This window comes from Halichoeres trimaculatus, unplaced genomic scaffold (assembly GCF_033239565.1).
Source record: "Halichoeres trimaculatus isolate MK-OKI-2021-1 unplaced genomic scaffold, fHalTri1.1 fHalTri1_scaffold_12, whole genome shotgun sequence".
NCBI lineage: Eukaryota > Metazoa > Chordata > Actinopteri > Labriformes > Labridae > Halichoeres > Halichoeres trimaculatus.
The window spans coordinates 3,809,184-3,836,052 of NW_027437190.1; the positions used below are offsets into that span (position 1 = coordinate 3,809,184).

A 26,869-nucleotide genomic window follows, 5' to 3' on the forward strand; every position below is an offset into this window, starting at 1 on the left:
AGCGCCTCTCTGCTTTCCTGCAGCGGTGCTATGATACCTGGGTAATTACTGTACAGGGCTTACACACATCAGTGAGCAGTAACCAGGCAACCAGCCAGCCTGCTACAGAAACAGACAGAGACTCTCTCTCAGAGTCATGGGTCTGTCTGCTATAATCTACTCATTTCATTACAGCAGAACAACAGAGCAGAGACAGAGAACTGGATCTGCTCATAGGGAGCCCAAATGAACACGGACATGATGGAGACGGAGCAGCAAACACATCAGAGTGAAGCTACATCTCTGATTCCAGACAAGGAGGGAAAGAAAGAGTCCATTTGACAAACCCTGGACCACAACATTTAGTATCTGAATGAGGGAATTGTTGTTTTTTAGGCCTTTTTGCTAGTAGTTTTCTCTCCCGCTGTTCAAGTTAACTTTTATTCCAGACTGTCTGAAACACTTTGTTTTAGCTGCTGTCTCTTTAAGGCTCCCCACTTTGCAGACCCCCTTCCCTCTGATTGGCCAGCCCCCTGCAGGCCTGCCATGGACAGGGCCATATAATGCACACCTTGGTGTTTGAGGCTCACCTCTCCACCATGTCATGAACCATTTAGGAGATTCAAGTGATGACCTCTTCATATCAGCATGTCTCGTGAAGATCTCATTAAAAAAAATCAATTTGAGCAGTTTTCAGTCAAACTGTCTCTTTCTCAAGACAATCTGCAAACACAACTCAGTTTAAAACTCAACACAATTGTAAGTCTTACAATTATAGAGTGGTCTAGCTGCAGACCTCCACTCTCAGCCAACTCTCCTAGAGGCTCCACTGTCAGGAGGATGTAACAAAAGGATGTAAAGTAAAACAAAAAAAAAGAGCTAACAAAGAGTTTACAATTAAATACATTTGAAATTGGTCAGTGGATCTGGATACCTCTGTACATAATTGAATAAAAATAACTAAAAATTGCACCTGATGCCAATTGATTGTTATGTTACACGTTACTGACTGAAGTATGCCAACTAGTGTCTTAAAGTGGTAACAGCAATAATTTGAGCCATATCCTACATGTAAGTTTTATGTCATTTTCCCATTGGAAAACATTTGTCTGCTTAGAGTTTTGAGTAATAGAGACTAACTGGTATGTTTCTGATAAAAGCTGAAATTCTGGTTTAAAACCCAAGTTATGTCAATATATGCTAACCACTAGCATATAAATGCAATTTCCCAAATACATTAGCATCAAGCTAGCCCCATTTTTTTCCTTATTACTTTTGGTACATTGGGAGATGTGTAACATGATGAATGTATTGAATAGGAATCTGGTGTGAAAGAGTAATATACATTTCTTTATATGTTCAGTTCTTCAGTCAAACTTTAAGCTGAAAATCCTGAATCAGAGTTTTCTCGGGCAAGTGTTATCATCTGCCAAGCTAAGATAGCTGGAGCTTGAAATGTGAGGAAGTGGAAATGAGATCAATACATCAAACGGAGGTGCCCACAGATTTATGTTGTGTTATTGTAGACATGAATTTTATACATTTTCTTTTCTTAATATAACACTATTGAAGAATCAGGTTAGCCAAGGTAGTCAAAACAAAGAAAAATTGGATGTGTCCACCCAATGTAATTTTGAAGACAACTTTTATTTTGAAATTTTTACTTCATATACTGACGTCACTTCCTTCTGACAGTGGAGGAGTGGAACCTCCAAGAGAGTCACCTGAGAGTGGAGGTCTGCAGCTGGACTGTCTTGTACAGTTACGGCTTTAAAATACTGTTGACCTCGAGTTCTTTCTAATGGTAAGCCCTGAATGAAGGCCAGAGAATCTGTTGGTCTCAGTTCAACCGTTTATTGGTCACATGTAAAAATCAGCACTAGACTCTCTGTGACAGAAGCTCAGCTCCCTTGACCTCTGGCGGAAAGAGCAAACACATAGAGGATATTTCTCACTTATCTTCTGGGCTGAATAAATGACGCCCCAGACATAGATTTGGTCTTCTATGCGACTGTCTGCTATTGGCCAAATGTGTTATATTATATCTGTGTATGTGTGTGATTTTCTCAGACGTGTATCTAGAAAGGAGAGAAAAAGAGGAGGGTGGGTGGGTGACGAGGATGAACCAGGCTGTTGTTCTCTTTATCAGTAGAATGACCTTGCCACAGTGGAAACATGTACACTTGAACTTGCTGTGAATATAAAACTTGAGAACTGTGTGAACTCAGTGACATCACACAACAAACCTATAGAATACAGAAGTTATACTATGCATCTAAAAAATACTATGTCCTGTTTCTGATGGCCTGGTATTCTTCTAAGGGTCATGAAAAGGCCCTAATACTAAATTATATATATCCATCCATCCATCCATCCATCCATCCATCCATCCATCTTCCACCATCCATCAGCAAAGATTAGTGGCCCCTGTCCCCGGCCACCTCCACCAGCCCTACTGCGGAGGTACCAAGGCATACCCAGGCCAGCCGAGAGATAGCATTTCTCCATCGGGTCCTGGGATCCCCTCACAGATGGACATGCCTGAAACACCTCTCTGGGGAGAGGTGTCCAGGAGGCATCCTCACCAAATGGCTCTAGTTCCTCTCAATGCCGAGGTTCAGCGGCTCCAATCCAAGCTTTTTCGGGATGTCTGAGCTCCAAACTCTAAGTCTAAGGCTGAGCCCAGACACCCTTCAGAGAAAGCTCATTTTAGCTGCTTGTATTCACCATCTTGTCCTTTTGGTCACTACCCACAACTCGTGGCTATAGGTGAGGGTTGGAACGTAGCTTAGCTCTCTGTTCACCAGAACTGACCGGCATAGCATCTGCATCACTACTGACACCGCTCCATTCTGATTAATGTCATTTTAGCAGGCTGGACCCTCACGCAGTCTTTTCACGTGAAAAATGTCGTTATGCACTGCAGGAAATGTCCAACTTGGAACTGGAGCTCCTAGCATGCGAAAGTACAAAAAAACTGGCATTTATATGATTCATCACCCAGAGATCACCATGACATCTGTGGGAGAGATCACCATGACATCTGTGGGATGAACAAGTCTGGGCATGAAACTGCAGCAAAACTCGACACAGAAGAGGAATTAGCAAAAAAAAAAAAAAAAAAAGAAGAAGAAGTTGTAAACATCAGTTGTAAAAAGCTTCATCTCTTGTAGTTTAGTGCTGTGGTAGATATGCATTTGTGATACACTGCCCCCTGCAGCTTGGGAACAGATGTGGTGTTGAAAGTATAAAAGCTACAAGCAATCTCTCATGCTGATTCCTTGCGTCTCACTTATGCATGAGCGTGGAAAGCATAATACTGGAGGTCAGTGTTTGGTGAGGCCAGTGGGACCACATGGTCTGCAAAAAGCAGAGGTGAGATCCAAAGCCCCCTGAACCTGACTCTTTCTGCCACTTGGCTGCATCTAGAAATCCTGTCCATAAAAGTGATGAACAGGATCAGTGACAAAGGGCAGACCTGGTGGAGTCCAACCCTGACTGGGAACGAGTTTGACGTACTGTTGGCAATATGAACCAAACTCTCTCTCTCCAGGAATACAGATATTGTTAAGCCTGTAACAACCACTCACAGTAGCTTTAACCACATGTAGGGTTAGTTACCATACACAAACATGTCACTTCACTATGAACCTTCAGATCTGAGACCACTGACTGCCTCTCAGTCTTTTAGTTTTATTAAACTTTAGGCTAATGTACAGGAGCACACCTCCAATTGGGTTTCTCACTGTGTCTGTATCTCCAGCAGCCCACCACTGACTAATCTCATTACAGTGTTTTTAGATAACCAGATTAGCTTGTACCCACCAGCAACTACAAAGACCTCAGACCTGGTCTCTCCAATTAACAAGTCTAACTGAGCATCTTAGTGTGGGTCTGGAACGTAGTGTACCAGGAATGTTAATCTTCGGTCTTATCCTCCTGCAAGCAGCCACCGTGTGCCCACCTGTCAGACATCACGCCTACATATGCATAACCCTGAGGCTTAATCAGAACATGCTGGATAATTTGTTTTAAAATGTGTCCAGAAATTTCCTCAGTTCAATGTGACGTCAGCTTCAACTCAAAGGAGTGATTGAAAGTCAGAATCAAATCTTAGAGATCAGAATCCCTGCAGAGGTTGAGCTGATGCTTCAGGTCACAAACTTAACAATGCACCATTAATTACAGAGTCTGATGAATCTAAGTCTGTTTGTTGAACCTTCAGACCAGTTATTTCTCATGAAAAGCTCTTTCTCAAATAAACACCAGCTCATTTCTTCTGCAGCCTATCTCTGCCAGGATGCTTCACTGTTGTTAACCAGTTGCTGCCAATTTACAGTTTTATATATTGAGAAAAATAAATATACTGTCTTCCCTTCATAACAGAAGAAGGTAGCATTGGTATATCTTTCTTTAAAAGGCTGTACTGACTGATCTGCTGCCTTATTTATACCCTTTACTGTCGCTGGCTGTAATCTTTGGTCAAATGGTCAGACTCTGTGGTTCCTCGAACTCGCTCTGTCTTTTCATGATTTTGCTCCTTCATCTTAGTCCAAGCTACAAGGCCATCTGAAACTGGACAATCATGTTAGCTTGGACTGTTTTAGAATCAGGATCAGGAATCATCTGATGAGCCTGTACACTTGTTTTACTGCCAAACACTGCAAATGTACAAACTTGATGTATTATTGTTTTATTGCTGCCTGTTGTCTCTGTCTTGCCATCTGTGTGACATTTTCTCGTTCTGCTGTCTTGGCCAGGAAAAGAGATCTTGCGTCTCAATGGGAGTATTCCTGGTAGAATAAAGGTTCAATAAAATAGATCAAATAAAAACAAGACGCCACTCAATTCCCTCTACGTCATCACCCCTGGTCCCTCTCTGGCTGTTGTAGTCAGAGCGACTGTTTCACCTCTTCCAAAGTGAACACACTTTTACGAAGTGATGATAAATTGATGTCAGATTTGGGTAGGATTGCCACCCGTCCTGTAAAATACTGAATCATCCCGTATTTCACACTTAAATATTGTTTCCCGTTTTAAATCAACACAGGACGCAATTTGTCCTGTATTTCCACAGCTGCTCAGGGTGTCCCTTATTTTTCTGCCTCAAAGGCGGCAACCCTAGATTAGGGCGACACATTCACAGCAAACAGACTTCACTACAATGTACTGCATCACATGAGTGATGAGACAGCTAAGCTATGAAAACCTATGAAAAGCTAGGTTAAGCTAACGTTACAGTATCTGGAAGCTATATTATGTAGCCTCTGAATACTGAAAAGTTATCTTATCTTATCTTATCTTATGTAGCAAATGCAGCTCCTGAATGCAGCTTATCTGTCTAATAATTCATGTAATGCAGTTCTTTGTAGTGAAGTCTGTTTGCTGTGAATTTGTCACCCTGCTCTGACATCAGTGTAGCTATTATTAGCTGTAGCTGTCGCTATAGCAGCGTTAGCCGGAGGGATTTTAAAATGCAACCAACATTTCAAAACATGGCTAATATTTAAGTGAAATGGCACAGATTTGGATATCTGATAAATATATGTGTATAAATATATATATATATATATATATGTATATATATATATATATATATATATATATATATATATATATCACACTCCTTGATTTCAAGTGAAGTCCCAGTTCAATTTCCTTTCAAGGGCTGTGTTGTCCTTCCCCTTCACCTTACAGAGGATTAAGACACTACTTCACTGCACATGCACATACAAAACCAGGGGCTAAGGTAGGGGTCACCAATCTTTTTGGGACTGAGGCCTACCTCAAGGAAGATTAGTGGTATGAAGGACTACTTGAAATGAAGTTCCTAAACAATTGTACAAACCTTTTTCTGACAACAATTATAACAGTAGTAGTAGTTATACTTTGTGGATAGACTGCGCCAATACAAATTTCTGGAAGGAGCCCCATGGTGACCAGTGCTGTTTTTTTGGCACATGCTTCACCCCAGGTGCCCACAGGCACCACGTTTGTGACCCGTAGGCTAAGGGGTAAAACAAGGGCTAAGAGGTGGAAATGGGATTGGCCCTTGAGCTCGGTCACCCTGGCCATCCATACTAGGGATGCAAATTATCATGTAATTTATTAACTATTCGATTATTATTTAATATTTTCAATTTATTGATAAGTGGCAATTTTTCTGAGAAGCTGAATTTCCCTCTGAATCAATAGGTTCCTTTCTCAAAAAAAATGCTATCTTTCTTATGAGAGAAAATGCAAATCATATTCCTTAATAAAAAAGTTATTCTGAACAGCAAGGAGCAACACATTCACAAATGGAACAATGCAATGACAAGGCTTCTTTAAAGCTACTTGAAACATGAAAATAAATAAGTGCACTGTCTGTTAGCAGCAAAACAAACAACATAAACTTGCAAACTTAGGAGAGCGAGTGTTACATCTTTACTAGTCTGTGTGTGTAATGTGCGCACGTGTTTGTGTGTCTGTGAACATGACGGGGCAGAACTTTGCCATGCGGGAAACAGTACAAGGAGAAATGTGAATGTGACAATGTACAAATGACATCACGTCATGTAAATTAGATGGATATGGCTATTTAGTCTGTCAAATAAAAAAAAAAAAAAGTACAGGCCTGATTTATGTGAAAGGTAACTGTGGATCACTTCTGCTGTGATCTGGTGCTATATGGTAGGGCTGGACAATTAATGGGATTTTAATCATGATTTCAATTTTGCCATCTGACAATCATAAAAACAGTATAATCGAAGAAAAACAATTAATATGCAACACAGTGTAGATGTATGCAAGTTCCTGTGCTTCATAGCTCTTATGTATTCCATGTGCAGCCACAGCGAGTGTGTGTGACTTATGTGTATCAATAATACTGTATGTGCCACTTGCTGCTTCTTTAAAGTTGTGTTTAAATCAGTACTGAAGTTTTTGAATAAATGAATAATTGTGTATATTAATCGTGATTTCAATATCACTTAAAATAATCGGGATTCTTATTTTTCCAGAATCGCCCAGCCCTACTATATGGAAAGTAAAATTAACCCAACATTCAGGGGGTGGGGGGCTGCGTGCTTGTGCATGAAGTAGCGCACCAAAGCAGAGAAGTGAACCATGACTGAGCACGGCATGCTTGTGGTCACACTGGCCAAACGATCTTTAGGGCTGAAGTGTGCTTCATCTATGGTTTGCCAGTGTAATCGTGCCATCAGTCTCAGAAGCTGTTTTTAAGGGACATGCTCTGACAAACTGATGTGAGATTGTATCTGAATACAGAGCTAGTAGAGGAGGTCAGTGGTGAAGGTCAGTCAAAGTGTGTCTCTTTCTCAGCTTAGTGTCCTAAGTGGAGTGATAATTACCACAAAACCTCACAAACTGACGAGAAGACGTTTGCTCACATCAGATTCATCAGCCAGAACTCGATTTATGGTCAGACCTTGAGGAGAACAAAAGCTTTAAAAGTCACATCGTCCCTCCAGCCTGGTTGCAGCGTCCTCTCGCTCTCTGTCCAACCTTGTGTTGCCCAGCACTCAGAAATATAAATTAGCCCAGAACTGCATAAGCAATCAACTTAGAGCTGCAGAGTTTAGTGTGCACTTTCAATCAATATGACAAGCCACTAAGATCAGGGATTTCTGGGTAATTAGTGGAGCTGCTGTGCTGACAGGACACACAGCCCTTCAGTTTGGGTTTATTTGAAGAGGAAAAGGATCATTTAGATCTCTTACTTGGCTGAATGAGTCTACCTTGCAGATACACCTGAACTGATGTTTTTAGGTTTAAAACCAGGTAATCAGCTTCCAGACAATGTTTGGTTGTTGTTTCAGATTAATTTTTTGCGGGTACTTTATGCCCGTACAAACATCATCTGACCCTGGCTGTGTGTGTTTGAGTAGTGAATGGACAAAACCCTCGAAAGTTGTCTTGGACAAAGTAAAGTAGTGTTAAGAAGATCCACTGTCTCTCGTTAATTTTGTTACTACAATGGGTGATGGTGTTCATGGGAAATGGGGTCTTTATCTATGGAAAACACTTCCAACACGGAGGGGTGCGCACGTGCCCATCAACCCTCTGCAGCTGAACTGTAACAGAGCCAAAGAAGGCGTTGAGCGTTGAGCCCTCAGGTGATCTGGGTTGTGTGTGCCATGTGACTTCATCCCCACCTAGACTCAACCATGTCTCTGCCGTCTGATGGTGGCTGTTGAGACGACCTCGAAGAATTCTGATCCAGAGACAAGTTCACAGGAGGAAGGTGGGGGATGGCAGGGGGTAGAGCATCTGTCTGCATACCATCCAGGAGAGTCGAGCGTTATCAGCCTACCACGGCTGGCACGGAGGAGCCGAAAGAGAGATAAAGATTGTTTGGGTCAGGCAGGCTGTAAAATTTTCCATCTGCTTTAGAGTTTTACTGGTCGTCTTTGTGGCGATCCAAATGACCTAATTTGGTGGTAGGATCCTCACCAAGGAGGGCTCTATGTGTCAGCACCAAGATCTTGAGCTGGTACCAAAGAAGACACAGGGAGCCAATGCAGGGAGGCCAGGGCGGGGGTGATAACTGGACTTCTGTGATCTGGTGAGCAACCTGGCTGCAGCATTTTGCACAAGTTGTAAATGGCCCAGAGAGGTTTTGTAGAGCAGTGTTTCCCAATCCTGGTCCTGGGGCCCCCCTGCCCTGCATGTTTTAGATGTTACCTCACTCCAGCACACCTGATTCAAATGAATGGCTCGTTATCAGGCTCGAGCAGAGCTTGATGACGAGCTGATCATTTGAATCAAGTGTGTTGGAGAATCGGAAACATAAAAAACATGCAGGGCAGGGGGTCCCCAGGACCAGGATTGGGAAACACTGTTGTAGAGGATGATGTGAGTGCAAGAACGTCCATTTCCAGTTCTGAGTGTGTGAGTGGACCCGAGTTTAGCTGTTTCTAAGATGAAAAAAAGAAGTTACATAGGAAATAGAAAACAGATGGGTGAGACGAGCAGTAAGGAGCCTCACCTCCACTTGGTGCTGAATCTTCATCAGGGGGCTGATGGGAAAAGTCTGGGTAAGATCAGGCTGAAGATTCCTGTGCCTGAATTCACACATGCTGCCCTCCAGATGAGATTGTGATTATTGAGCATGTGTGAATGACATAACCGCTGACCTCTGATAATAACACAGCTGTTCAAAGTGATAACTCGCCTTGTTGGAGGGAACGTTTGACCTGAACATACAACCATCTAAACGTCATGATCAGTCATCGTATCTCAATGATGGGGTTCAACAGGGAGCCAGGAGCTGGTCCCTGTGCGGTGTGCCCTCTATCTGCTCCCAGACTCTCATCAGTCGTTCCCTCTGCTATAGCACACCATGCTCCATTACTGTGATGAGGAGAAGGTCCTGAATCAAGCATTTGGCTGTCCTCCAGATAGACTGGCACAGGTGTGTGTGTGTGTGTGTGTGTGAGCGTTCCTGCGTGCTGGGTCGTTTTAAATGTGGGCTCACGTGTGTGTGTGTGTGTGTGTGTGAGTGTGTGTGTGTGTGTGTGTGTGTGTATGTGCTCTGCATGCATACAAGTCATGGGAAAACCCATTCTGCTGGTTGTCATGTGTGCAGGTCAGCTCTTCAGGATAACCAGAGAAGAGAAGATGTTTAAAGGCACAAAGGATTCTGGGTAATTGCTTATATGTCAGGAAGTTTTCTGGCTACTTGTCAGTAAGCAGCTTAATTGGTTTATTTTATGTGAGAATGATCAAACAATGTACTCCTCAGTGTTTGCTTGAGGATGGTGTTAATCTACCTGAGTCTATATTTTGTGTCAAATGTTAAAAACAGAATCTGATGGTCTTCAGATCATTTGAACTCCATGTTTGATTGCTGCTCAACAGTTTAGAGTTTGCTTCATCCTACTTTTGTTTCATGATGCTCCAAATGTTTCAGCTGGGGGCAAGTCCGGACTGAAGACAGGTCAGTTTATCACCTGGACTCTTCTACTACGGAGCCATGCTGTTGTAATCAGTGTAGATTGTTGTTTGTGGGGCACCTTTTGTTGCTCCTATAGACTGCATATAAAGTGTACAGTTTTTGATTGGTCGCCTGTTTCTGGCATAGGATGCCTGGTTCTGTTCTTGATTCTGTTTCAGCTCCTCTTGCAGACATCTGCAGCTGATGGTTGGTAATTATTTATTCTGATAGAGATGTTTACTGAAGAAAACTGTTTGGTCATGTCTGCTGTGCACTGACTGATTTATGCCTTGTCTTCATTCACCTTCAAAGACAATGTGCTCCGACTGTCTGGAGCTCAGTATGAAGGACCACTGCTCATAAAACATGATCAAATCACGTTAATCTTTCTTTCCGAGCACGTTTCCCTCTCTGTGTTTTCAAATATCAGAAAATGGGTTGAAGAGATGAGACCCTAAAGGATTTAACTCCTGATGTGTTGTCTTTGTCATTTCAGCACATGCTGTTGGCCCTCAAGTTCATCCTGACCTTCCTCATTGCTGATGTCCCCAAACACATCCAGATCAAACTGGCCCGCCTCGAGTTTGAATCCCTGGAGGCGCTCAAGAAAAAGGTAACACTCATCACCCTCATATGAATGGAGGCAAGAGGCAACACAGCTACTTTTTCTGAATCGTCAAAGAAGTAGTTACAAAAAAAATGGACATACAGTGTGGAACTGTTTGATACCCAGGGATAAAACACCTGGGAAAGATCCCTTAAAGAGGGGACATTCTGCTTTCCTGTGTTTCAAGTATAGATATGAAGTAACAAAGCTGGATGTTCAGACTGAGCGTGTGCATATTCATATGTTGTAGAAATCACTTGAGTCTGTGAACTGATTAAAACACTTAGCTCAAAAAACAGCGCCAGATGTGAAATGATGACGTAATCTCACAAAGACCTCCCAACTGGTTCATGAGGAAGGGATGGACCTCAAACACTAAGGTCTGCTCATTGCACTTCCCCTGACAGGCCTCCAGAGGCCCGCCCAATCAGAGAGAAGAAGGTTTGCAGAAGGAGAGGCTTTAAAGAGACAGGGACTAAAGCAAAAGCCAAAGAGAAAATGTGTCCTGAATGCAATTATTTGAATCAAGACATTGTTCTTGTTTCAAGACATTTGAAAAGTACATTTCTCCAACCCCAGTGGTAGGTTTAAAGATGCTGTGAGGAGGATCTGTTTTAATGAGACTGCAGCGCCACCTTTTGGCCTGGAGTCTCTCTCACACATTTTCGTGAAGGTGTGACTCTTAGCAAGGTGTGTTTTGGAAATGAATGGAGATCAGATCTTCTTTTTAACTCTTCTCTTCTTTGTTCAAGACAACTCAAACAAGGTAAGGTATTTATCAACAGTTAGGTAGAGCTATGCTTTGAAACGTGACAACAAGCAAACGTTGTCAGTTTGTACTGTAGTTTTAGTAGCTAGATACATTATTATTTTATAATTTAACTGTTGACTTCTTTTGTCAACAAGCAGAGGTGGTGATGTTAAACTATTGTCCTGACTAAACATGTACTGACAGATTGGTGCTGGAGTTTGGGTCCAAAACCAATATCAGTATGATCTTGTTCTTATGAGGTTGCGCTGTTTATGAGATCTTGCATTGTTTAACCACATACTATGACTCGGAAAAAAAAAAAAATGAAAAAAAAAATGGATGAGTAGTTGAAACTTATGTAGTCTAACCCTATGATTTAATCAAAACTAGTCATCAAAGAACAAGTAATATTTCTGGTTGCAGTGATGAGAATCAATTTTGTTGCCTTTAGAGGTTTAAGAAGAAAGTTATCATTTTTTAGTGTAGAAAACAGAAGAAACTTGGGCTACCTTATATCCACCTTTTTGTTTGTCTTCTTAGTGATGCATTATGGAAGAAAAAAAATTAAACATAGAAATACTCTTGTGAACAGAGGGATTTTGAAAATGTTGCAGAGAATGAGAACCAAATCTATGGACACAGATTTTTTTTTCTTAAAAAAAAAAAGAAAAAAAAAAAGAAGTAATTTAAAGATTGAATTGAATAATGCATCATGTCTTATCATTTATAATAAATAAATTGACATTTCAACTGTCAGCGGCTATTGAATCTTCATCTTAAAAAATTGTTAAAAAAAAAAAAATCCACTGAAATCAGTATGGATGTGTTGTAGTTATAAGAATTTTAGCCTAAATTGTTTTAAAATAAAGTAAATTTAATCTCTTATGGAAAAAATTTGAATCGTTCAAGAAAGACCACAGTTTAAGCCTTGGTTTCATGTGTTTTATTTTTACATTACTAAGAGAAAATTAATGCAATAGATCAGCGCCCACAGTAAAACACTGGTTTGGTGAGAATGACCCACATCCATCTCCTCATACACAAAATCATGTGTACTGTACAAACCCACAGACCCTGTGGACTGTTGTACCTCCCTAACCAAACTGCCCCTCCTTCACACACACACACACACACACACACACACACACACACACACACACACACACACACACACACACACACACACACACACACACACACACACACTCTCTGCTGTACGTGTGCAGTACTTATGCTGTTCTATAGCTTCCCATTTAGCATCAGGAATGAGCTCTGGACGTGCGTCTCAGAGCACTTTGCTGAAGATGAATGCTGTGCGTTATGTTAATAGTATTGATAGGGCTCACAGTGAAGCATTAGCTCTCTCAGCACCGCAGCCATTTGTTTGATGTGGGCTGACAGAGCTGAGTGCTCCTCTGATGAGCTGTTTGGCTTCAGTTCATCATTCGTCTCTGGTGGTTTTTCTGTTGACACGCTACTTCTTCTGGACATGCTGGGAACATTACGTATAGTTTCTTTATCCACAAGAAAGAGTGTGTGTGTGTGTGTGTGTGTGTGTGTGCGTGTGCATGAGTTCTGCAATCTTTACCACCCACTGTGCTCCTCTGTCTGATGACTCTGCAGCTTGATTACAGCAAACTTTGAATGTGTGTGATTCTATCATGAGGGAAACATTTCAGGTTTACAAAAAAGTGAACAAATCTGTGCTTTTTCTTTTGCTTCATATTCTACTTGTTTACAAAGTATAAACCTGGAATATGCAAAATGCATCACTTAGCAAGCTTAAGCTCTGATAGATTCTTAAATATTTAAGTTATGAAAAAATGGATTTATTATTAGATTATTTTTCCAACTGTGTTATGGACAGTTTTGACAAAGTTTAGAAGAATTATGGCTCAAAAATCCCTGTAACACAGCTGACAGGACAAGAAGAGAGATGCTAACACAGTCGACATTTCCTCCATTTTTTGTCCCTTGTGCTAACTGCAGACCTTGAACATGGCACCACCTGACCTCCATCAGCTCATATTTCTGCTCCTTTTCTTCACAGTTTGGTCTTTATAACATCTATAGTAAGAACAGCAGAAAATGTTGGTAACACAGTTAATGAACAGTTAATGCGCCCCATGTACAGACAATCATTCTGATGAAATATTGATGAGGAGGAGCTGAAACATGACACACTTTCTTCAAGGTTCCCACCAAAAAGGATGGGACCTCAGCTGATTTGGGTCATGTGACTTTGGAGCAAACCATTCCTGATTTATAGGGTTTTTTTCAATGGGTAACACAGTTGACACAGATTTCTCTGGCACACACACAAAGTAAATTATTCTATCTATATAAATTATTTAAATATTTCTTAAAACACCTTTGTCATGTTTTAATGATTATTTTGAACAAATAATACTGAAAATAATAAACACAAACATGTATTCTAGTGGTTTTTTTGAAGAGCAAACTTGAGATTTGAGAAATCAGACAGCACAAAAACTGTAAATTCCAACGTGACTTGCATTTTTTTGCTAAATAAATGATGGAACCTGTAACTTTATGTATTAAATGATAGTAAAATTTCAGCCAAATGACCCACTGTAAAACTGGTCCTTGCTTTAAATTATTTTTTAGAAAAATTGGTAAGTTTACCCCATGGACTTGAAATGTACCCCTAATAATAGAATCACTTGTGAGTTGTTTGAAGTCGTGGTGTCATCCTTTGTTTCTCTGATCAAGTGTGTGTGTGTGTGTGTGTGTGTGTGTGTGTGTGTGTGTGTGTGTGTGCTTGCTTTGTTTTGATCAGTGTTGTTCTGTGCTCTCTTGCCTCTGCAGAGAGAGCTCCATGCAGGGTGAGTAGCTCTTTGGACGTCGTTGTCGTGGTGGAACCATTAAAAAGTTTGGTGTGTTTCACTCACAACAATAACTCACACAGTGTTGACTCCTCATCCTAACTCCAGTGGTTTGTTTGAGTCTGTGATCTAACACAGCTTCATGGTGGATATGATTTCTTATCCACAGTCATAACAAAGATCCAGATGTGCTGTGTGGGGTTTAACAGTCAGCATGACAGCAGGAGTTTAACAAAGACAAACATGAAGCCTCAGTCAGAGGGACTCTCCTGATCAGGGTGTGAACTCTGTCTGCTCTCACTTTTTGATGAAGGGATCGATTGATTTTTGGAGACTTCTTCAGAATCCTAAACATTAATACCCACATTACACTCATACCAGGACTGAAGAGCTTGATGCAGATTAGAGTTTACCTAAACATTAGACGTCTGATGGACGTGCAGATCAAGTCTATATCAGCTTTGACAATCCAAGACCCATTCTGTCTATATAACATTCAAATCGGGTCCATTATCTGGACCTAACCATGATGAAAGTGCAGAATCCCCTCTCTATAACTTTGTTAAATTTCAGTCTCCATTGACAGAATCCTGACTTGACGTCACGGGGGACTCAAGCTGCCGGTCCGCAGCTGCTTTGATCCTTCTGTTTAGTGTCATCATGTGCCACTCAGGCATTTAGTTTCATCCTGACAAACCATTTGAGTCCTGAAAATAAAACCATCCCCCCATGCATGAAACAACTGTGGACCAGAAACTTAGATTTTATCAACTTTGGTGGACTCAGGGCACAGACGGCCTAACGGTCTAGGTCATGTCCACTGAGGTTTGTATTCAAGCCGGTGGCCTGGTTTAGGATAAGGGATGTCCCAATACAGATTTTTTTGACTTCCAATCTGATTTTTTTCATGATATGTTTTGCGGATACCAATCGGATACCAATCCAATACGATACCTTTCTCTGAATAATCCGTATTCCCCTGGGTGATTCTGCTGTAAATGATGAATCATATTTGTTGTATTAAAGTGAGCCCTGCTGGTGCCTCCTGGAGGAGCACTCACTTTACAAATGTTGAAAGATGCTGTTTTACTATCATTGCTTTCCAAAAAGATGTAGTCACACACAGTGGACATGTTTGTAACGTGGTTTGATTTACAGCAGCCGTAAAGTATGACAGTGCTGAAAACTCCTGAAAACTGGATCAGTCCTGATCACGAAACAAAATCAGATGCTATCTTATTCTGCAAAAATAGCCATATCGGGTGCTGTTCTGGGATATCCCTAGTTGGAATCCCGTCTGTGGTCTGTCAGCCTTAGTTAAAGAGACTGAGGAGTTTCAAAGTGATCTTGAAAAAGTCTCCCTTCTAGATATATATACCTGATGGTAATCCACACTTTAAAATTAGATAATCAGCGCCAGTAAAGGTTATTCCCAAATGCTACTACTTAGCTTCCAGATCGGGTCGAGCAGGTCTGAATTGATTTACGACACAACCAACCCTCTGTGACAACGCCATGCCAGCCGATGAAGTTTAGTTGAGAGAAGAGAGATCTGTGTTTTTCTCTGCTGAAAACGATACCTGTGATTAATTTTGTAGTGATGGTGGACACTGGAGCCAAACTGTCAGACAGAAAAAGGACAGAAGAGCAGAAGAAAGATAAACAGGAGAGAGATAGAGCACAAGCTAAAGGCTAATCTGTTTGTGCTAATGTCCATTCCAACCCATAACCAGGATTCACTAACGTTACACGTTACAGACGTGTCTTTGAGCACCAGGCTGTCAGTAGCGCTGAATATATCTGGCTACTAAACTACGGTACAAACTGACAAAGTTTGCTTGTTGTCACGTTTCAAAGCGTTGCTCTACCTAACTGTTGATAAATACCTTACCTTGTGGCGTTGTCTCGATTCATTTCCAAAACAAACACACGCCTGGTAAAAAGTGATGTATCCACAACAGTGTACATGAGTCTCCGGGCCAAAAGCCGGCGCTGCAGTCCAATTAAAGCAGATCCTCCTAACAGAACCTTTAATGGTGCCGCTCTATGGTCGGTACCATGGAGAACGATCACAGGTAGATCTGTTCTAAAAATGCAATCAAATCTTAAAGAAGAAAAAAGCAACTAAATAACACATGGTGACACAAGTGTATCATTTGTTTTCAGTCATTTAAATAGTGAAGTACTCGCTTTTGGAATTTAAGGCACGGCATTACCGCCACCTACTTGGTGATAACGCTCCTCTATGGGCAGAATTCTGACACAAACACACAAACAAACAGCAGCTATACTGAAATAAACATCAGTTATTGTTGTAGTTGTTGTAAACTGATGTGAGTGAGAGCGGTGTGCTCTTTGGATGAGAGCTCAGCATGGATATGGGGAGAAGATGTGAGATGACAGAGACACAGAGAGACGCTGCAAGTCAGAAAAGTTCAGGCAGCTCACGCTCCAACTGAGGATGAGTTGCGGTTCAGAGAGAAAGAGCAGCGCCACTGTGAGAAAAGACGACAGAGATTATGGAGAGGATCAAAGGATGGTTGAGATGAAAACAATCAAAATAAATGTTTTCTATGTCTTTACATAAAAGAAGAGAGTCCACTCTTCTTAGGTAGTTTTGGTGTTTACATAGTCATAGAAAACAAGATTATTTGGATCTTGAAAGATCGTTCAAGATGCTGTGAAAATGGCTGACAGTCATGAGTTAATATAGGCCCAGTTGTACACATCCGTGGATGCTGAAATGTTAAAACAAAGACCAACAATGGCCGATACCTATATTGATACCGATATATCCTGCAACCCTAATTTGAGGACCTGTCCGGATTAGTCAGTGGAAACGCCACTAAATGCAAGTCGTACTAAGACAAACCGCTGGGTAGAAATGGAGCTTAATACTTCTTCGTACACAGCGTGGTGAATAGCTCCTCTGGTGCCAGGTCAGTTTTATAGATGGCGTCCTTTTTATGCTCTATGATGTCACATGAAAGTCCCAAATGAAGGTTCTTATGATGACAGAAATAAAGGAGCTATGGATGTGATGATGATGATGATGATGATGAGGAGAGCTGTTTAACATGACGAGCTACGACAACCTCAAACCAGAGGAGTGTGAAGGGATCCACTGATGGTGTGACTTACAGTGGATGACATTTGCAGAGAGCACAGGAGTGTTTGATTGAAATGTAACAAGCTGCCCTCCCCTCACACACACACACACACACACACACATGTTGGTTTGTAGAACGTTAATGCAGCTGAATGACAGCGAGCAGAGAAAGTCACAGCGAGCGTGTATCAAGGATTAAGTGCTGAGGGGAAACTTGTGCACAGATCTCATGTTCCCACTGGAGACACTCGATCGCTGACCTTCTTGGCTGAACTCTGCAGCTACAAATCCCCTTTCTCTGCTGAGCCATCTGATCAGATCAGTCACGGCACAACGGCACACGTTCACTTCATACCTTCAGCCTGACTTCATCAGAGAAACCCAAGAACGGATCAGAACTTTCCGTCTGATGTCGTCCAAGTGGAGACGTTTCAAAAGGATGCCGGAGCAGTTAACAGGAGCGCCGCGCACACAGACGTCAGCACCAGGAGAGCTGAGGGCTTTCCTAGAAGAGAGGTACGGTAGTACAGCTCGCCACACCTGAAAGATGAAGAGCGCTGGTCATAGAGCTGTCAACAGGCTCTTTGGAACCACTTCTACTGGAGTCTTTAGTTCCTGAGGAAAGTTCCTGCCCGCTAAAAGTCCCTATACCAACAAAAGATGCTGCAAAAATGAAATTAGTCAGTCTGAACTCTACAGAGTTCACTCTTTGAGGCTACAGAGTAGATTTATCTCTCTTTTCTGAAATCAGGTTGGAGGAAAAGAAAAGTCATCATTTGGTGGATGAGACTCTGAGCCGTGCAGAGTTTAACTTGTTTTTATCATTTTTAGTCTGAACTAAAGTTAAATGTAAGTGCTGCAGCAGTCATAGAACACGCGATGGCTCTGACACATGACCCTCCAGAGCTGTGGTCAGCTGAGCAGCAACAAACAACACACTCACACCTTTAATGTCAAACACAGTCAGCACACCAAACCAAACACACACCCACACACACACATACACATACACTTTACAGTCACAGAGAAAAGCCCAAGTGTATGGAGCCAAAACTTAAATGTTTGTGTTATTGAAAATAAAAGTTTGGTATTGAAAACACCCTGAAACTGAAAAAAGGAACATTAGCATGGAAAAATATGTGTTATAAAGAATAATAATGGCATCAAAACAGAAAATGTCATTGATAGCATTTTGCTAAAGTTGAAAACACAGACATCAAATGTTTTATTATTTAATTTTTATATATTTTAACATTCTGGTGTGTCATTTTGATATATTTATTTGGTGTCGCTGTTTTAGCAATTAATTTCTTTTTAATTTAATTTTCTTCTTCTCAGTGTGAGCTTTCTGTTACTCTTTTGGCGTGGAGAGGAGGGTTCCATTTCACCTAGAATTGCGTAAAACCTTTATATAGTTAAAAAAATAATATGGAAACTTCAAAGTTTTGAAAAACCTCTAAAACTTTGGTAAAAGTTTTTACGCTTTATTAAGGTGTTTTTTTCACAAATTGTGTTATTGAAGTTTATCCCAAAAGTGCAATGGAAACACTTTTATGGCAAAAACAAGTCACGTTGTGTTGACAGCACACCTCCCTTTCCTCCTTGTACGTGTCCACATCCACATAAACAGACTGTGGCGTTCATACTGTACCAGCTCTGCTGTTAGTTCTGTGTTCAGTGCAGATGTTTGTGTGTCTGACTGTCAGTGAAGGCATCATGACAGCCGTGAGCCGGTCAGTGTCAGAGAGCAGCTGGAGGGAAGGTGGAGGTGTGTGTGTGTGTATGATTGATAGAAAATCATCATCAGTGCAGCACTACTTTACTAAAGTTGTGCACATTTCTAGTCGTGATGGAAACACCGGCACGCTGCAATTCTTCTATACGGAAACTTTAGAAATATCGTTTTGATTTTGTGAAAAGGTGTGGTAGCACTTTAGATTACGGCCCGCGTCTTACTGTGTAGTTTCCTCAACTGTTGGGGTAACTTTCACACATGTACCATGACATTTTGCGGTATCTATGGGGTAGTTACGCTCGCGTCTTACAGTGTAAGTCCTGGAGTCTTGATGAGTATGTGTTTCACAAAATAATGACAAGACATGCAGACGTATAAAATATCTTAATTTTTTTAAACACACAGAGAGCCCACATTGTAATTTAACTTTATCATTGGTCGACATAATCTGTATCTATGCTGATTCTTAAGAGGAAGTGGCACATCAAGGTTTGCATAGTTAGGCATAGTTAAGGCATATGTCCAGGAAAATTACAGTCTTGATAAGTTCATGGCAAGACACAGGAAATTACACTGTAAGACTCCAGGACTTACACTGTAAGACGCGAGCGTAACTGCCCCATAGATACCGCAAAATGTCATGGTACATGTGTGAGAGTTACCCCAACAGTTCAGGAAACTACACTGTAAGAGACGGGAAACTACACAGTAAGACGTGGGCCGTAATCTAGAGTGCTACCAAAGGAGTAATGGAAACGCAGCTATAAACTGTATAATTAATGCACGTGGTTTTCCTGATGTTGCCTGTCTGTTTCTGGAACATATTTTTGGAGCAAATCGGCTGGCACAGCCATATTGAACCAGGCTGTGAATAGGTTAATTTCTGCTGTGAAAACAGCTTTTTTTTTGGCTTGGTGTGAATATGACTTCTGGTACTTCTAGAGCCAGCCTCAAGTGGACACTCAAGAAACAGCAAATTTTAGCACCTCAGCATTGTCTCATATTCTTAGACCAGAGATAACCCACGCCGTATGACTGCCAGAAAGATTTTTTTTTTTAATTACAAAACATTCTGGTACTACCCTTACGAAAGAAAAATATATGTACCAATATATTTTTTGAAATGTATTGTAATATATTATTGATATATTATGATATACATGGAAAAATATATTGAGGGCACATATACAGTATATTATATATTCATGAAATATATTGCAATATATTGCAAAATAAACAAATGATTGCCGCTTTCCATATGTTGCAATATATTGGAAAATATAAATACTAAATCTCATATATGGGAATATATTACCTAATATATGACATGATATTTTCCAATATGCTGCAATATATTTTTCTTTCGTAAGGGTAGACCTTCATCAGAGAAACCAAAATGTTAAAAAAAAAAAAAAAAAAAAAGGTTTATTCTTACTTCAAGTCAGACATTGTGCGGGTATTAACTTTGGACTTGTTTTACAGGATACCTGACCCTTTCAACGCACCTGTCCTGACAAATAGATGTGCAAAGAACTTTTCCCTTTATTAATCACGGGTATTTGACACATACCTGGTTAACAGAAAGCTAACTCCGGTCTTTCTTCATCCCATGCTGCTCTCCAAGTTCCTGAAAGTGAGTGAAAGTCGAGCCAAGCTTCACCCTCGTTTAAGAAAAAACTTTATCTGTTTAGTGTTTCACTCTGGTTGTGTCTTCCTTCCATCGAGCTACATCCACTATCGTAGCTGCTCTGATTAGCTTCCACTCGCAATCATCAACATGACAAGTCATTTGCACACTGAGTAGTTTGTGATTGGCTGAGATAACCACGCTTACGCTCCTCCCAGATATAACCAAAACATGAACATCCAGGCAGAGGAGGGGGTTGAGGCAGACACAGACACTGACACACATGTATAGAAGCCCTTGATGATTGAGCAGGAGTATTCCTGTAAAAGTTTACCTTCTATATTTTTAGGAAAATCCTGCAGACTCTACCTTTAAACTTTGGGGTTTCAGATAATATCTTATTAAAACTTTCCACATGTACTCTCTCCAGTAACTTAAATTGATTGTGTGATGGATGTTTGCCATCAGGGTTCGGTTGTTGTAAAAGCTGCTCACATCTTAAATGAACCTGCAGTGACAACAAGTGATACTGTAACAAGATAACAGGTCATTCACTCCACCCATCAGTGTTTTTTCCTCTTTTCCTTTGGCTGCCAAAAAGACTAAAGACTAATTAAAACCGTCTTGGCATCTGGGCTGATTAACAGTCTGGATCCAGCTCTGGAGGAAGGCTCTGGAGGTCTCTCTGCCTGTCGATCAGGAGGTTTTATAGCCCCCTGGTGTTCTGGGGGAGTGGGTTTGTGTCTCTCCTCTCTGAGGCTGCGTCAGCACAAACCCGCCCTGCATCAGTCTGTGGATCAGAATCTTTAATAACTTCCAATTTGCCCGCTTTGCCAGAAGCATGAAGGAACTAATTGATTAAAAAGTGTCTCTGCCAAGATCAACATCAGGGAGCGGGGCGTCTTCAGAGTCAGGGCTGGGATTTATGAAGCAGGCTCTGCAGGAGAACACACAGGAGCTACACACTTACACACACACTCTCTCACTCTCTGCTTCTGTCTGACCTTGTGGAAAAATCCCAGCGCACAGACCTGTGCTGTTTTGACAGCTGTGAAAAGATCTGATCTGGGTCTCAGGATCAGGTTTTTGCCTACGCTGTAACTCCAGCCCCCATCGAAGGTGCTGAGCCCCGCTGTCCTGCTCCTGACGACCCATGATCCTCTCTGAGCCGCAAGCAGAGAGACACAAACAAAACCTGGCTGCTGTCGCTGGACTCGTCCCCCCACTGCTCCTCAGTCCCTGACAAGCTCCAGAGACTGTCCAGACCCTGCAGCCTCAAACCTTTAGCTCCAGACCTCAGCTTTGTTCAGCAGAGAAAGAGTCAGGAGCAGGCACCAGCGGACAGAGAGGAGCTGCTTACATGTGGTGATGGAAGAATGAGGAGGGTCAGCGTCCCACAGGCTGAGCAGGAACACCCTGAGTCTCAGGTGGACTTTCCTGCTAGTGCTGGTGCTCTCCACCTCTCAGCTGAAGAGAAGCATCCCTCTGATGAAAGCCTGGGCTACCAACTGAAGCGTTACAGAGATCTCAAGGTCACATACAGCGGAGCTCAGTGGGAACTCAAACCAGTACTTACCCCACAGTTCTTATGTTGATGATTGTTCATGGTTTTGTCTGCAAAAAGCAGAAACGTGTCCCAATTCTGTAAATGTGATCTAAAACAAACACAATGAGCCACATCATTAAGAAAACATAAAAACACACTCATGAATGAAGACACACAATGAAAACAAAAACAAGCACAGAGAAACTTTAAAGAAGGGCTCTGAGTCTGTCACAGTCATAAGCCATGTTTCCACCAAGCAGACTGGTTTGGTTTGTCTCAATACAGCGCGCATTTTGTGGCGTTTCCACTGACTTATCCCTGGACAGATCCCCAAATATCCAAGACCAGTATCCCACTTTTTTGGGACCCTTTCGTATGGGTGCCAGACTGAACCAATCCGCTCTCAGAAGGTGGAGCTACAACACTGCAGACCGTTGATTGGTCAAAAGAATCGTCACTTACCCCGACAGCGGCTGCATTTCTCCTGGCGGCACACAGACTTCTCTGAAACATAGCTTGATTATTCTTTGTATCAAAGAGCTACATGCTAATCACAGAGAGGACGAAATGCTGCATGTCTTCCATCTCTCTTTGTTTACCGAGTTGCGTTTTTCTTCTTCATTGGATTTATTGGCAGGATAAACTGTGTTGCGCTGCTACGGCGTCGCGCTATTGTTTAACAGCTTCAGCTTTCGGCATCTGGCTTACACGCTGCCTACCACGAGAGGGCACAGTTTGCTGTGGAAACGCAAACGGGATCAGGCTTAACTGTACCAAACCGAGCCAAACCGTACTGAACCGAACCAGACTGCTTGGTGGGAACACGGCTATAGACTGTATATAGAGTGAACAGCGTGGCTCCACCTTTTACCATAGTTTGAAGCCAAAATACCCCGTCACAGGCGCCACCAGTCTGCACATTATAGATAATACGAGAATATGAGTGGAGCCAATTGACAAAAAAAAATAAAAAAAAATAAAAAAAAAATAAAGTAAAATATGTGAAAATATAGAGACAAGAAGAGATTAGACTACAATATATATATTGTAGTCTAATCTCTTCTTGTCTCTATATTTTCACATATTTTACTATTTCTGAAAAAAATACACAAGAACGTCAGCTGTCAATCATCATTAAACATGACGTAAAACCCTGTTTTTAACCTCTAATAACTAATGAAAAAGAAACTTTCAGAAGAAAAAGGAACATAAACACAATACAGCCCAGTAATATCTTCATATCACCACAGCTTTAGAAAAGTGTCCCGTGTTCCACATTCTTTCTGACTATTTTGAGTGCGTCAGCTGGGAAATCAAAGTGTGCTGCGTTTTTCCATACTGTCAGCATGAACGCACTGATGCACTGAAAATAAGGAGTGTAACTGCAGACATGTACAATTTGGGACACAGTGGAAGTTTCTGACCTATACTGCAGCCAGCCACCAGGGGGAGCAGTTTTTTTGTGACGTCTATTTTTCTACAGTCTTTGGTCACAGTATTTGTCTCTGCTTTAATCCCTTATTTTGTAAAATGTTGGGAGACTTTTCAGACTCCTTAAATCTCTTGAAAACCTGTTGGCTCTTAACAATTTTAGAATATGTGAAAAACTTTAAAGAGGGGGTATTGTGCTTTTTTTTAGTCAAAACTCTGTCTCTCTGGTGCCCTCGTAAATGTTTCTATGATTTACATTTAAAAAAAGGGAAAAGAAAATCACTATTTTTGTCTCACTTCTGTTAAAAAAAAACTTATTTCAGCCTCTGTTTTAGCTGCTGTCTCTTTAAGGCTTCACAAACCCCTTTCACTCTGATTGGCCAGCCCTGTTCAACAGAATTGACCAGGGGATTCTTATGTAACGATCTGACCAGGTGAAAACCTGGTGCTACGTCAATACTCAGTCCCCAGCACTGTCCCACCCACAGTACTATCTGATTGGTTACAAGCAGAGCCATGGCTCGGGTAACAGCCAATCAGCAGTGCAGTTATCACAGTTATTGCAGTTATATTGAAATGAAGTCAAGTGTTGGAGTTTGTCTTGTTCAAAATTTTGACACCAATATTTTCACTTTGACTGCAAATTAATATTGGTTGTCAGCCTCCTTGACTACAACTAACTGGTATGGGGCAGATGTAGAGGTTTGAAAATCTGCACACGCTCAGTCTGAACATCCAGCCTTGGTATGGGACAGCAGAATACCCCCTCTTTAAGTTACACACACTGCTGTAACTATGACTCTGTCTTTGTGTGTTGCAGAAAATGCTGGAAGCCTCGGAGCTCAGCAAGAGCCCCCAGTGAGGAGGAGAGGCGGGGCTACAGATACTGACTGACCTGCACGACTCTAACACGCCATCACTCTGGTGTTTACGCCCACGCTGACATCATCACATGTGAACGGAACCAGGCGTTCACCTACGTCAAGTCTGTTTCTTCGCTGTTTATCAGAGACTTTTGAGGAGCGGAGCTGTTACACACACACAAACACACACAGCTGGTGTATTATGGGGGGTTTAAGGGAGATGTACTGTAGTGAGGTTTTATTGCAGGGTGGTGGTAACACACACACACACACACACACACACACACACACACACTGGGGGGACACTGGGTTGTATTTTGAATGCTGTATTATGGTCTGACATACTGTACCACTCACTGACTTCATGTTTGGGACTGTTCTTCTCTTTCATCACTGTCGTCACTTTGAGCTCTCCTGGTACTGTTCTGGTTTGGGATTATGCAACTTAAAGGGTTCGTCCACCAATAATATTAAGCTCCAGAGAATCATGGCGTGACCAATTTACACAAACTTAACCAAAGAAACAGGCTAACAACACGGTAAAACAACCTACGCTGACTGTGGTTCAGTATTTAAGCTGCTTGGCACCAAACGTACTGTAAGACTAACTCCATCTCTACACTCCGAGTGAGAAACAAAAAGACAAACATGAAGATTTGACTCTTAAAAACTTGATTATGAGTTTTAATCTGTATGAAATACTCTCTATTTAATGTCATACTTTCAAAACCAAATGTTTGGACGGATCCACTGAAGAGAAAGAGGCAGAGGACAACCTTTAGGAACTTTAATGATGAGGCTATATTCACACCCCTGTGACTCTTTGGGAGGCTGTCAGAGAGCTGTCACAGGGGTTGAAATCCAACACAAAACACAGTGTTAGACCGTTACAAGATCAGAGTGAAGTGTGATGACAGGAGAGCAGCTTTACAGCACTGCTCCAGGTGGGAAAGAAATGAAAAGAGCTGATCTTTGTGCTAGACACAGGTTTTCAGGAGGGGGCTGCGAGCTGAGCTGCTACTATCTGAAAGGGAGGTTTTCATATGGCTAAAACTAAAAAACTAAAATCTTATCCAGGAAAAGTTTTATTTTAAGATTTTCAAAGACAAACATGACTCCTGTTTTTTTTTTCAAAAACTGTAAAAAAAAAATCTGCCTATGGGTTTGAAACAACCGTTTAATGGCAGTTATAGTTTTCTTTCTGATGCACGAAACATGTGAATGAGCTGTGACTTATTTTTGGTTTAAGGAGTAATTTAAAAGAAGTCAAATTGGACCAACTATGACCCATAGTCCCCTGACAATTCTAGAAAAAAGTCTAAAAGAAACCAGAAGACAAAAATGATGCTGAATCACTTTTAAATAGATTAAAAAAAAAAATACATACATAAATAACGCAGTTGGAAAATGTAAATACCAAGCTTCTTAAAATCAATGAGGGGTGAAAAATACTTTTTCAAACTCCGGTGTCAGAATTTTCATTTACTCTACACCCAGCTCAGGTGTCAGTTTTGTCCGTTAATATCTTGAAATCAGACATTTTCTGGACTTTTCAGATGAATCCAGCTTGAGCGAGTCTGTAAAACATTTAATTTGACAGAAAACAGGAGAAAAACCATGGATTAATTTTCAGCTGCTCAGTCTCCCCCTGAAAACTGCTCTGTGTCTAAAACTGAACACGCGGGTTTTTGTCATTGTACGAACACAGGCCTCTGAATCTCTGGTTTTTAAAGTGGAGTGTCTGAGCTTCTCATCTTGTGTTTTTCTGCTCCTCCATGAGAAGGAGGTGATGATGGTGACGACAGGTGCAGGTGATGTTGGCCTGTCTCATCTCAGCATGTCTCATACGCAGGGTATTATCATGTAACTTGTAATCTTATCTGTTTGCTCCTGAAGTTTGACGGCAAGTTGAACCAAGCACTCTTCTTTCACCCTGTGCCTTTAATGCAAAGCCTTTCTGAACATTTGTTTTTATATTTGCACGATGTTTCGAGCTGAAACTGTGCTGAAGAATAAAGAAGGTGTGAGCCTGAGAGGATCTGTGTAGCTTCAATAAAGTATAAGGAAATGAAGTGTGTGAGAGTGTGTGTGTTTCTTTAATAAACAGTGTCAGGGAGCAGGCTCAAGCCCAGTTCATAGAAAGATCCATTCTGACTCAACTCCCAGCATGCCATCTGCTCTGGAAGCTTCTGGGTGGTTGGAGAGCTGGAGCCGAGTGCTGCCAAGCGTGAAGTAAAACCTGCTCCGTGTCACATAACCTGTAAATCACACAGAGTGTGTTTCAACACCTTCAGAGAGCTGGATCCAGGGCTCAGGTCCTGACCCCCATGACTGGATCCCTCCATGGCACAGCTAGGAGCTGGATCTATGGTTTTAGGGCTGCAGAAGAAGAAGAATGGGTTGAATCACTGATGGTCCCTATGTTCTGAGGGAAATCC

General features: G+C 41.5%; 1 protein-coding gene across 1 annotated transcript in view; it reads left to right on the top strand.

Moving 5' to 3' along the window:
• The window catches only part of ano10a (anoctamin 10a), a 56,193-nt gene extending 29,704 nt beyond the window's left edge, over nt 1–26,489 (top strand). Inside the window, exons 14-15 of the mRNA XM_074684266.1 lie at nt 10,413–10,529; nt 24,389–26,489. Coding sequence (XP_074540367.1) covers nt 10,413–10,529; nt 24,389–24,430 — 159 coding nt within the window. The 3' untranslated portion in view covers nt 24,431–26,489. The remainder of the gene's footprint in view (nt 1–10,412; nt 10,530–24,388) is intronic.
• The last annotated feature ends 380 nt before the right edge of the window (nt 26,490–26,869 follow it).